A 12,828-nucleotide genomic window follows, 5' to 3' on the forward strand; every position below is an offset into this window, starting at 1 on the left:
GAACACCGTTCGGAAGCAACTAGCTTTAAAATTCTGCGGGTTACCTCAGAAGTAGGACGAAAATTAAAGACAACTCTACCGCAGCTGTGCGGGGCTGCGTAAGCAACGCCTCGAATTCCGTACATAAGTGTCCCCACTTTCGTGCGTTTTTTTTTTTTTTCGCCTTTTATTGTTTATTTAAAATGTATACACAAGCTTACAAGGTCACAAAGAAATAGGAAGATAGCAGGCTGACAACGGCCACCTAGAGGGGCAATGTGCCTGTCTGCGTCTCCTGCTCTCACGCGTGATTTCTTGCCAGCCAGAGCGGCGAGCAGGGGTAGCCGGTGCGGAATCAGACACAAATCTGCCGCGTCCTTTTCGCTGAGAACGAAAACAGTTCGGTATGGCTCAGCACACGTGGAGCACTGAAAAATCAAAAGCTCACCTCCACTCGTTCGGCGTAGTCCTCGGTTTTCGATTGCACTCTGCATTTCCCAGTAATGTCGGAATATTCCATCGCGCACATCTATTCTTCTTTCAGACCACACACTGACCACTCGCGTGCAACTTCGTACCAAGCGACCAAGAACTCCTTTTGAAACACACGTTATTGCAATTTCAATCCTACGGGAACCGCAGAACAACAGACGATCGTCGCTTCTTGTCCTCACGTTCACGCGCGGGCTGGCGGCCGTGGCCGGCAATGCGCTTTCCTAGCAGACGACAACCAGTGACTAATAGGCGCTCGCTTGCAGTCTCACTGTCTGTGAAGTGTGTGCTCGCCTGTGTGTGTGCGTGCGTTGTGAGCGTGTTTGTGTGTGTGTGTGGGAGGGGGGGTGGGGGTGGTCTACTGTTCCCCGCGTGGTGTCCAAGAGATGGAAAAGAACTTGTTTCCGGCGCAAACAGCTGTTTTTTGTCGGCTTTTTCTTTTCTTTTTTTTTTTGTTGGTAGGGCTCGCAGTTCAGTTTTCAGCGAAAAGAATGACTGAGAGGGGCCTGTCTTCCTCGAATGGCTTGAGGCGAATAGGCGATGAAGTTTTTTTGAATGCTTACGTTAACAAGAGTCGCTGCATGCTGGTTTTTCGGCAGCTTTAAACGGCTGTAGTTTGAGAGGCTTTTCAGACAGGAAGAAAAACATAAATAAAGATAAGTTAGCACAGCGTATTTACACACGCAGACAGAAAAAAAAAAAGAACTACGGCGGCCGTTCTTGGAGAACAGGGCCACCGCAACCGTAGCCGCCGCCTTGAAACATGCAGTCGGGCCCGTAGGCGACAATCCTAACAGTGCGCCGCTAGCCCGATAGAGGGCGAGAGCAGTAGCGCCACCATACCAGCTCACGAGGTCTATAAGCAGTGTACCATGTTCTCATTTTCTGATCGATCCCTCTTTTGATGTAGGCACACTGGTTTCTCTTATACCCATTTGTCCGTTACATCAGTGTATTATAAGGGGGTTCAACTGTAATTGACAAGAGGAACATCATGCAGAATGTTCCTGATGCACATGCATGTTTGTTAGCCAATAACTTGACTTGGCATGTCTAACCAGCAGCCGGCAAGACAGTGTGATAACACTGACCGCATGATTACACATGGACAGTAGTGCAAGATGTGTTTGCTGGTTACCGCATCTTGAGTCAGTTGTTTTCAAGCGCTGTTGTATTTAGAACATGAAAGTTCGTCGCTAGAATTTTTTTTTATTTGTGATATCACACGCACTTACCATAGTTGACCCATGCTGTGACAGCTCTGCAACATGGTCTGCCATGTCGTCTGTTGCTTGGAAATTGCGTGCACGAGGTTTAAAGCAGTACTTGATGCATTCAAATGCGCCCATGCTGATGTCTGCTGTTTCTCAATGTCGCATACAAACATTTTAAGGATGCCTTTCTGCATTGGCTGTGCCATGGCATCATAGATGCTCTGAGATTGCTGCGGTGATTTGGCGATTTCCTGCCACGATTCTGGGTTGCCCATGCATCTACTGGCTCTTAGCTGGAGTATCATAGCAACCAATCAAATATGCCATGAGTGTTTTGTGGCAGTAAGTTATTGACAGACAGTCAAAATCGACAGGAAACCTTTTGCTGCTTCATCAGAGGCGTCGTGCTTGTATCTTTTACATATCAAGATCTCTGCTTATAATGTATGTTGAGTGTAACAAATGTCTTCAGTGCCAGATGCAACTTCACTGTAATCAGTCTGAGGCATTGGCATTTCGCAGCACATACCACAAGGACGACAGGAGAAAGACTTCCACTGTACTGTCTTCCTACTGTTAGCTTTGTCTTATGTGCTGAGAAACGTGGATTGTGTAGCACGGTCAACCTTGAGGAGGTTGAATTGGAGTAGTCTTGCACACTGCATTGCTCCGTAGGAAATTTTGACGAGATGGATGTCTTCTACCAAAAAGTCTTCACTGTGGGCATTTGGAGAGAAATTGGCATTTTATTATCTTCATTCAGGGTTCTCTGGCCCAAAATATGCAGGGCCACCATAATCTCTACCTACTTCATTTTGAAATGTACAGTAGCATTAACTACAGAAAACTTTCGTTAAACGGAACCTGAAGGAACTAGGAAAACAGGTCCTATTTTACAGAAGTTCCGCTTACTGAGAGGTGAATGGGGTTGTAGAGTTCAAGTGCGAAACCAATCATATTAGTGGCATTTGTTGCATTCAAGCAGCAGTTCCATTTAAGAGATTTCTGTTTACTGAGAGTCTACTGTATTACCTTTTGCATGATGCAGAACCCAATATGACAACTCTTTAAAGCAATGGTTGTCCCATTAGTAAATTCAAAGCTACCGTCTATAACGTTGGCCAAAGGTAATCTCCTTTTGCTGTTTTTTTCTTTCTCTTTGTCTCTTGCAGTGGCTTCACCATTGAGATTGGTGCAGCCTCAACAGTACTGCTGGCCTCCAAAGTGGGCATTCCAATCAGCACCACACACTGCAAGGTGGGCTCCATTGTGTTTGTGGGCTGGGCACGGTCACGCAAGGGCGTCGACTGGGGCCTTTTCCGGAACATTATCATGGCCTGGCTGCTGACGCTGCCCGTGACCGGAGGCCTGACTGCTGCGATCACAAGCATCCTGTACGCCGCCTGCTCCCTGTGAATGTGGTTGCACCATCGGCAGTGCCACGCTTGAGTCACGCCGCGTCGTGCCTCAGTCAGATTCGCTGCCATGTCACTGGAAGCATTCACATCCGCTGCTTCTACAATGTGGTTAGCGTTGCCACGGACATTACGCAAAGGTTGAGGCAGCACACTTCTAGGGAACCACAAGCAGTCTTCAGCCTAGTGTGAAATCGCACCGGTGGTGGTGCTTTGCGTGCGCAAAAATGGCTGCCCACCTGGCATTCGCACGATACTTGAGGTTGCTGGAAGGAGCTAATACGATAAAACTTTCGTCTTTCTTCTTTTTGATCCAACCGATGCCAGCTTGGAGAGGAGGACAAACAGTGACAGCCGTGCTGTGATGACTCTTTTAGCTGGTGCGAACAAATTTTCGTCGACGGCAAGTCACATGTGGTTGGGCAGGAAGAATGAAAGAAACGGCGTTTGCTTCAGGCAGTACAGTTCAGTGTCGTGGAGCAACATCTCTGCCACAGATTGCTCCGATGTGACTGGAGTACCTGCAATGCTGCTGGCATGAAGAAGACTGCAGCAACCTGCCCCCTTGGTGGACCTTTTAAAAGAACAGAGTGTACGTGCCATTGTGCTTGTTCACATAGCGGAGGAATTGCTGTGGAACTTTTTCTTTTGTTCTCATTTCTGTATGTGCTAGTCTTTGGTGGCTTGTCGGTTAGCCTGGAGATACAAATTCCAGGCAGTGTTATCTCTACCGTCATTGGCTGTTAACGAAAGAGCTTCCTTTTGTTCAGATTGTTTAGGGAGCCGGGCGTCTCGCAATAATGTTCTTCACTAGTCTCCACGCAGTGTTTTTCGAGGCATAAAATGTAGTTGTATCGGCATAATGGCAATAGCTAGTCTGCTTTGATTTTAATATACAGAAACATCAGTGAAATCGTAGTGCAAAGAATTTATTTATGCTTCTGCATTACTGGCTGCGTCATTTTGTGCAGCCGTTGCAATCAACAGCACATCCGTTCTTTATTGTTTCAATGTCAGTTTGGAAAAAGCGGTTGTGATGGGAGACTCTGACCTCTGGTATGAAAGCTTGCTCAAAGGAAGCAAAATCATAATGCTATCGGCATTGGCAATATTTTTTGTTGTATAATTGTGCCTAGTACCTTTATGCTCTGTGAGCCAACTTCTTGTCTGATGAAAGCTGGGGAATGAATGCTATTAGTAAATATAGTGCACGGTGTGGATGCAAGCCCGCAGTCTAAATGCACAGTCAGAGGTGCTTGTGGACACACTCAGTCAGCCTATGTTTACCTCCGAGACATTTGTAATATATCATAATAGCGCACAGGACTTAATAGCACAATGTTGCTTTCATGTGCTAGCCTGTACAGCGACTTGTGTAGCAAACGCACTTGTTTTTCTACCAGTCCATCGTGGCGCGTTAGATGTGAGACACTGCTGTCAGTACAAGTCCTGCACTCATGTTAGCCTTGGTTGTCAGCTGAACGAGGCCAACATGTGTCTCTTCTGAAGCATCAAAGCCATTTGTTAGTGTAATTAACAACGGTCTGTTATTCAGCCACAAAGGGCATCTCAGCGTATCCTTACTTAAAATAATCATTTGCCTATACATTTAGCCAAATCGTCAACTCATTTGCATAGAATGCATGCCTAAGAACATCATCACCAGTGAGGTTCAAGTCTGTAGTCTCTCTGGCAAGGATCCAAATCAACACTTTCTGTTACAAGATACCTTAATGTTTCCATGTTTTGGGAAGATGTGACACATACATAAAATAACAGTAGTTGCTCATGAAAAGTGCACCAACACAGGGTTCAACAAAAGATCCATCCTTTCCCATTTGAGTGTTAGAGATGTGGGTGACTTTGCATGGTGGGCTTTCAAATGTACAGATCTTAGATTTGCCATCAAAGTGAAAGGAAGTTGTAAATAGTACTTTAAGTATGTTTTGCCACTTTTAAAAAGGTAGTTTTGTGGTCTGATGTCTTTCAGTTTGATAAAACATTCACTACACAATGAATCGACATGTTTTTTTTTTTTTTGAGGCTGTGCTTTTAAGCAAGAAAACCTTTAACGATGTTTGTGCAGTGTTTTCTTGAATCCTCCAAGCAAGGAGGAACTGTTATTCTGTTGCTGTTGTATGAATGGAGCAGCTGCATTCTAGCTTAACTCACTCACCATGATTGCCATCACTAGTGCATCATTTCATTAAATAGCTGTGTTTGTTTATTTACTGCTCTTCAAACGAATTTTTTTGCAAAATCTCCATAATGTGGAGCTGTTAAACCGGTTAGCTTCATGGAATTTATGCAGAAGAGCCTCCATGATCGAAAAATTAAGAAGGGCAGTTGAAGGAGGCCTGTGATGGACCAGATAGAAAGCAGAACGGGTTGGAAACAGCACTGTTAATTTTAATGAAGTCATGCATTAATGATGGCAGTAATTATGAGCACATTCAGTTGTTCTGTGTGTTTGCCATAGAGATGGAGTAACAACTAATAGATAGTAAACTTGAACATTTTGACAGACAATGAGACGTGTGTGATGGTAGTCATTTTGTTTATTAATCATGGTAGTTTTAAGCCCACAAGTTGTGTTGATTATTTATATCAGGCATGATTTTAAATGTCACTATTTCATTGTTTAAAACTGGAAAAATTGCACTTTCTGCGGTACTTCCAGAAATAACTGCATCTTCATGTGTGTGAAGTGTCAGTCAATTTGCTTTGATTTTTAAAAGTAACACTCGTGAACCGTGCTTTTACTTGCAATTTTTATTTAACTCATAGTCTATCGGCTGCTGTAACTATGGCAGTAGGTATAAATTATAGGATTTAGTTGTGGCATGGATGAAACGTTATAAATCTGGGCATTTGAGAGCTTTAAGGGCTGATTGGAAATTTTTAATAGATGCACAGTATGAGCTGTAATTTTTTGCACTGTCCAGTAAGCTTTGTTTTGCCTGTAACTTAGAGTTCATCGCTAATTAGCAGAACCCACTAAAGTAAATTGCTTCTGCATGGAAGTTTTAGGTCAGGGGGAAGCATTGAAGCTTATGGTAAAGTGTCTTGGCCCTTTTCAATGATAAAGTTGTACTATAGGCACATGAAGCAGTTGATAAAAGGCTATCGGGTTAACATTGCTGTTACCGGAGTGTTTTTGTGGTGCACCAGGTTTACAACACTGCTATGATCAAGACTACTTAATCAGCATGAAAGGTTGCAAACGATGACTCCTAGAACATAAGAACCCACAGATGCGCATTATTCAGCCGGCTTTTGAAGTTCTGGAGACTTGAACTTCCAGTATGTGCTAGTTGCTTGGTCATTGTTGGCTATTTCTGCTGGCAATGCGTTACGTGACTACTAAGTACTCTACCTCAATGTGATGACATATTTTTGTAGATTGAAAATGCTTCTAACAATCAGCACAGCTTTTGCCTTCACTAGTCTACTGGCACATAATTTTCCCAAGAGTTCCTGGGTTCTGTGTGGTCTTGGACATTGCTGAACATGCTGATGTTCAAGTGACGTTCTAATCAAAAACTATTGTAATGGAAAAATATTAGTGACTGTGCCAAATGGGCCCTCGAAGGCTTGGAGCTGCTTCCACCAAAATGGGCTACTTACTAAAGTACAAGTTAATGCATAACTATGAGATAGCATAAAGCTTTTCTTATTTTCTGTTAACTTGTAAATAGTGCTGTTACATTTCTTAGATGCTAAATATTACTATGGGGCATGCCATTTGAAATGCCTCGATATAGTCACTTGTGTGCATATTGATTCTTTATCTGAAATTCAACCAGTCTTGCATGCTTGAATTTCAATTGCTAATGGTTCAAGCTTCCTGTTAGTCACTTCTTCTTCTGGTCAGACATCTTTTCAAGTTGATTGCTCCATGAATGTTTTGCACTTACTCCTGCTTTTGTTTACTATACCTCTGTTTTTGTTTTTGTTTCTTCCACTGCAGTTGTTATACATAGAGTAAACCTAAGCTGCCGGTGTCTGAAGGCATTGCATTCCAGTCTTTATCTTGGAGTGGATTACTTCAATGCCAAAGCAGTTCTTGGCAGCGACAGGTACAGGAGCTAGACAAAAATACTGAATCTAATTTATGCTTTGAGTGAGTTGTATTTTTGTCACGATGAGCTGCTGTTTATTTCCATGTATCCTTTAGCGCTTGTAACAACAACATTGTTTTTCTGTTTTACCTTCTGAGGTAATTGCTGAATCTTGCTATCACACTGCAACACAATACAGCTTGTGATGCTTGCAAATTTAATAGTGATGGCTGCTACTAACAACGTGCATATTTTAATTTTGTTTCAAATACTTTTTTAGAACTACTTAGCTACATTCTGATTCGTCAGTGCAATTGGTGCTACTTGAAGTGTGCTGTGTATAGCTAACAATGAGTCTAGCTATTCATTTGCTGTAAGACATTTTTTTTCCTCCTGCATCTCTTGCTCAATATTTCTCCATGTGTCCAGAGGCAAAATTGTGTGGCCATATTTTGTGAAAGTATCATCTGCTTGCTTTATTGCATGTTAGTCATTGAGCAATGTGCCTGCTGTAAACTGTGCTCTTTCTTGCACATTTGTTGGTATAATTTGTGTTTACTGTGCCATATACCTATTCTGCCTTGTTCATGAAGCGACATACGCTATTTCATTAATTTGATGTCTGAACTTGCAAGTCTTTTTATTTGTATGTGACATCGCACCCTCCTTTGGGCATTGTGCCAAATCTACAAGATACAAAGAGGTACCGATATATGTATGATCTAAAGTAGGCTTGGTGCATTTTTCGTATTTGTCAAAAACAGTGAAGGAATAGTTTGTTAAAGAACTATTCCCAGTGAGTCTGGCCTTCAGAGCCAGCTGTACAAATAAACTTCGTAGTTCAATAGAAATTTTGTTGTCATTTCTGTCTTGATCAATTGAGCTGAATGCCCTGACATATTGACTAAATTAGAATTTTAATTGACCAACTTCAGCGAGAAATAGAAGTAGATGGCCTATTGTGCCTCCACATATGTAAAACATGGACTGTAAAAGAATATTTCAGTGCAAAATGAGCCAGTCGCCGGCTATAAACCCCGCCCACCGACGGCGACCGCCATTTTGCCATGGCGTGTGTGACGTCATGTGCTGCATGGAGCGGAGCCATCGTATTCTAGCAAAGTTTCAGCCTCTGTAAACCGTTAAATTACAGTGCCAAGCTGAACAAAGCTCAAATGTCTTGACTGCATGCGCAGCTGACGACGGAACAAAATCGTTCGCCGGAGTGTAGACGCCCGCACAGCAAGCACCTTGGTACGCCACGGCGCGAGTGCGCCAGTGTTGCCCAACTCAATATTCAATTATAAATTAAGTGCTCGACTAAATGCGTTAAAATTTCGCCAGCTTGTTTGTGAATGCACAAGGATTAATCCACGTAACACAGATTGTGATCGAAAATTGGGTGTCGTGGACTCGTGATGCGGTAAAATGCGGTCTGCTCGGGGTCTACTCTTAAAGAGGACATTTTGGTACACTATGGTACGCCAACCTTTCTTAATCAGCATGCCCTACCAGGGGTTTCTTCAAAATGTGACCATGAACACTTAAAGGAGTACTGACATGAATTTTAAAAATTTTCGGGTTGTTGCTCTAGATGAAAGCACGGGTGTCGAGAACCCTAAAAAGAGTGTCGTGGTGCCTGGGGATGCAAATATGCACCTGCTGTCCTTTGCTGTCAGTCGAACGTGGTTCATGATGAGTGAACTGTCGTCCAGTGCCTCCGACAGCAATTTCTGTGATTTAGGCTGCATGCAGAACCTAGATTTCGCAAACCAAGTGAGCTGACTTGAAACGTCATAGGGCTCTCCATGCGGTGAAGCTGCCTTGCAGATGCTGGGAGATGAAAACTTTAAAATCAAACTTAAATATTTATACGTGTTTCCCGGATGCGGTGTGGAGAGAGCGTTAACGCTACATGCCAAGGAAAGCAAAAACGTCCGTTTTGCTGCACTTCAAAATCGTGTCAGTACTCCTTTAAATGGTCCGTTTTTTCGATCACTCATACAACATTGAATTGCTTAAGACAGGGGCGTAGCCAGAAATTTTTTTCAGGGGGGGTTCAACCATACATTATGTATGTTCGTGCGTGCGTTTGTATGTGTGCATGCCTATATATGCAAGCAAAACTGAAAAATTTCGGGGGGGTTTGAACCCCCCCAACCCCCCCCCCCCCTCGTTGGCTACGCCCCTGGCTTAAGAGAAGGACTCAATGATGGGCATTATAATTAAATGTTTATATGCATGATTGATGCCAGCACTATTCCTGCTGTCGTTCTGCATGATAAAGTTGGTTGCAGATGTTCCCTGGTCTCCTATCCACTATCCATCATTATCATCCTATCACTATATCGCATGAGAACTGCTGGTTAACTCTGCGAAGTCAGATAAAGACAGCGCAAGAGAAGGCACACACACAAGAATTTTGCGCGCAGCCTTCACACTGATTTACCGAAGCTCAGCGTCGCAATATATACACGCATACAATGGAAGATTTTTAACCGCGTGTTGGCTAGCTTGGGCATTGCACTCAGGCATTTGCGGCACATAGACCGTGCGGTGAGAATCGAATCTCTGAAGTATTAGAGCGATGCTCGCCGCAGACTTAGCTTATGCTAATAAGAATAAGGGGGAAAGAAATTCAACCAGCTCCGCTTCGCGGACACCGATGAAACAGCTAGCGAAGCTGGTGGCGTTCCCTTCATAAGGCTAACGCGTTTCTATGTTTTGCGAGTCTTTCAGATATGCTGTATCACTGCTATTAAGCACTCTTTGTTAAGCTTTGAGGTGGTGGTACAGCCACGCACCACGTTTTATAACCACAAATACAAAGTACGTATCACCTGACAGTGGTGTGACTAAAACGCGCACGCCATTTGTTGGGCTACCTGTCGCCTAGTTCCTTTTTAGCGGAAGTTGCGTGTAGTGGGATTTATCCAATATCTGTGGCGCGTACGCGTTTATGATGATGATAGTTTTCTGATAGACCGCACAGATTTCTGTGGAACATACCCGTTTGTTGGGCTAACTGTTGCCTTCATATTTAGTGCACCAGTGGTGAGTAGTGGAACTAACCCAACGTCTGTGGCGCATACCCGTTTGTGATGCCCACAAGCGTTACCACGGCTCCCGGACACGAAAGGCTCGACCAAGAACAGATTCGCTGTTAAAAAGGGGGAGGGGGGCGCACAGCACAGACAGTGAGCAGAATGAGTATCAGTGGAACGAAAAGTTCAAACTAGAGTGGTGGTGGTAGTGGTTCGAAGAGGAAAAGGCGCCTAATTTCTGCAGCCCTGTCGGGAGCACGGCGCCTCGACGCGCGCGCCCGGACATCACCCTAGTTCAAACAGGAGCCGGCTCGCTCTTTCTCACGTTGGATCCACTAGGGCAGCGAGCACGTGACGTCACGCGCAACGGCGTTTCGCAAACTTAACGAGCTTGAGTATGCCTTGGGAGTATCCATCAGACTCCCCCCCTCCCCCCCCCTCTCTCTCTCTCTCTCACACACACACACACACACACACATACACACACACACACACACACACACACACACACACACACACACACACACACACACACACACACACACCCACCCACACACACGTGTTTCAGATAATAAATATTTTTCCAAAAAGCGGTAAACCGCAACGTAACTGAATGAAGACAACTACATATCGTTTGCCGTCATGTGGCGCTCGTGAGTGTAATCTTATATAGCGCTTATCAGTCAACTGACAAAGATCAATTATGCAATTTTTTTTTTTAGATTCACTTCAGGGCCAAATGCGTTTCGGTACGTTGTAGAGGGGATTCCAAAAAGACCGATCGAATTTTTTGTGGCAACGTACATGCTGCGTGGCGATTATTTCCGGCGTTTAAAGAAAGTCGGAAATAATATATGAAATAAAACCACGTGACTGCGCTCATACGCTACTGTACTGCAGCGCTCTCAACCCTCCGACTACTGAGCGAGGGGGAGGAGGTTTCGAAAACCCAGCACTGCCAAAAAGATTCACCTTTTTTTTTTTTAGCAATTCCTCAGGCTTACGTGACAGAGGGGCGGACGGACACAGTAGGCAGTTTTAGAATAGCGTACGCAAAGCTTTGCGTTGGCTTTTCGCGCAACTGCGCATGCGTCGTACGCTAACCGCTTGCGGGCTCCCGTAAAGTGACGGAAATAGCGGGCCGCAAACGCTAACGCTAACTTAGCGTACGCTGTTCTAAAACTGCCTAGTAGTATCTCAATAAGCCGGCATAGAAATACGCATTTAAAACAGAACGCGATGTCTTCTTTGGGATTTGTCTGAGTGATCCGTAAGCGTAGAGTTTCTAAGGAATTAACTCTATGGTTTTGGCCTTTCCTGGAACATTGTCCGGTGATATGCGCGGCGCCTTTGATCGTTTTAGTGTTTTCCAGCGTCTGGAACGGCCCAATGGAAGGCGCATCCCACAATCACTGTTAAATTTGCACAATATCGGAATTTTCCTTGAGTAGAATGATCTATGTTGGCTTGACATGCTGTCCTAGAGAGGGTTTCTATTTCACCATGACGAAATATTTCAAAGTTTTCATGGAAAGTGATAGCGCACTTCTTTGAAGGAAGCGAACCTTCATGACATTTCTTGTTTGGTGCCGGCGCTTGACCAATCCCACCAGCAAAATACAGAGTAGTTTTGCACGATCTCTAGGATCAACTCACTCCGGCGGCCATCCGAAATCAACGATCGGCGCTCTGCAGCCTCACATGGTCTTGCCAAGTTTCGCCAGGTTTTTTTGGTACAGCTTGAATGAAAAATGCATAATGCACGATTCTGTTTATACCAGTCACTGAATTGCCTCAGCGAAACGAATGTATGCGATAATTAGCGCAGTTCCTTTAATCAGGCAAACCTCTCCCTGCTTTCTTGGTGTATCCGGTTTGGTGCGCCTCCTTGGTCAGTTCTCGTGTATTTAAATAGGAGCCTTAGGAGTGAAAGGTTCCCCTGATGCGCTTCCTTCACAAAATAGATGTCGAAAAGCAGTCGAAAAAGTTCAGGCCTTTATCACTCATGATAAGACTCAACTTTTGTCTGACGTCACACCAAATTTGTGTTCTGTGCGAGCTGTTGCAATGCGCGATCCGCTGCCTGAACGGCTCTCAAGCGAAAAAAGGGAGAGAGTGTCGCATTGACGACGCCTGCGACGCCTTCTCCACCAGTTGTGACAGGAAGTTGGCTTCTCAACGACACAGACCGTGGGAAAATATTTCCGCCTTTTTCTGACAGCTGCGCAACGAAAAATACGCATATTAGGTCCTTCGATGCAAGGTGTGACGTCAGACAATAGTTGATCCGTAGTGATAAGGGCCTCAACTTCTTCGACTGCACCGCGGCCCCGATCAGTCCAAAATGCCCCCGAAATCGACTTTAACGCTATAGCGTTAAAGAGCTCGTTTTGCAGAAATTCCGGTGTCGGCGTCTTTGGTTCTGAGCAAAAAACCGGCGTTGTACGTGAACGAAAATTCGAGGTAGGTGCAAATAAAGAAATAAAAAATATTTGGTTTCAGAGGCACCGGCGATTCAAACCTGCGACCCCTCGCTCAGTGGCCCGATGCGTTTAGCCACTAGGCCACTACACATACAGGATCCGGCTTACTAACGGCGACCTATTTATATACACCATTTACC

At 44.4% G+C, this 12,828-nt stretch overlaps 1 protein-coding gene across 3 annotated transcripts in view; it reads left to right on the top strand.

Moving 5' to 3' along the window:
- The window catches only part of LOC119383368 (sodium-dependent phosphate transporter 1-B), a 94,130-nt gene extending 86,948 nt beyond the window's left edge, over positions 1–7,182 (top strand). For all 3 annotated transcript variants that reach the window (XM_037651462.2, XM_037651467.2, XM_037651465.2), the window contains one exon: positions 2,858–7,182. In XM_037651462.2, coding sequence (XP_037507390.1) covers positions 2,858–3,101 — 244 coding nt within the window. In that variant the 3' untranslated portion in view covers positions 3,102–7,182. The remainder of the gene's footprint in view (positions 1–2,857) is intronic.
- Positions 7,183–12,828: the final 5,646 nt, after the last annotated feature.

Source organism: Rhipicephalus sanguineus, chromosome 2 (genome assembly GCF_013339695.2).
Source record: "Rhipicephalus sanguineus isolate Rsan-2018 chromosome 2, BIME_Rsan_1.4, whole genome shotgun sequence".
Classification (NCBI taxonomy): domain Eukaryota; kingdom Metazoa; phylum Arthropoda; class Arachnida; order Ixodida; family Ixodidae; genus Rhipicephalus; species Rhipicephalus sanguineus.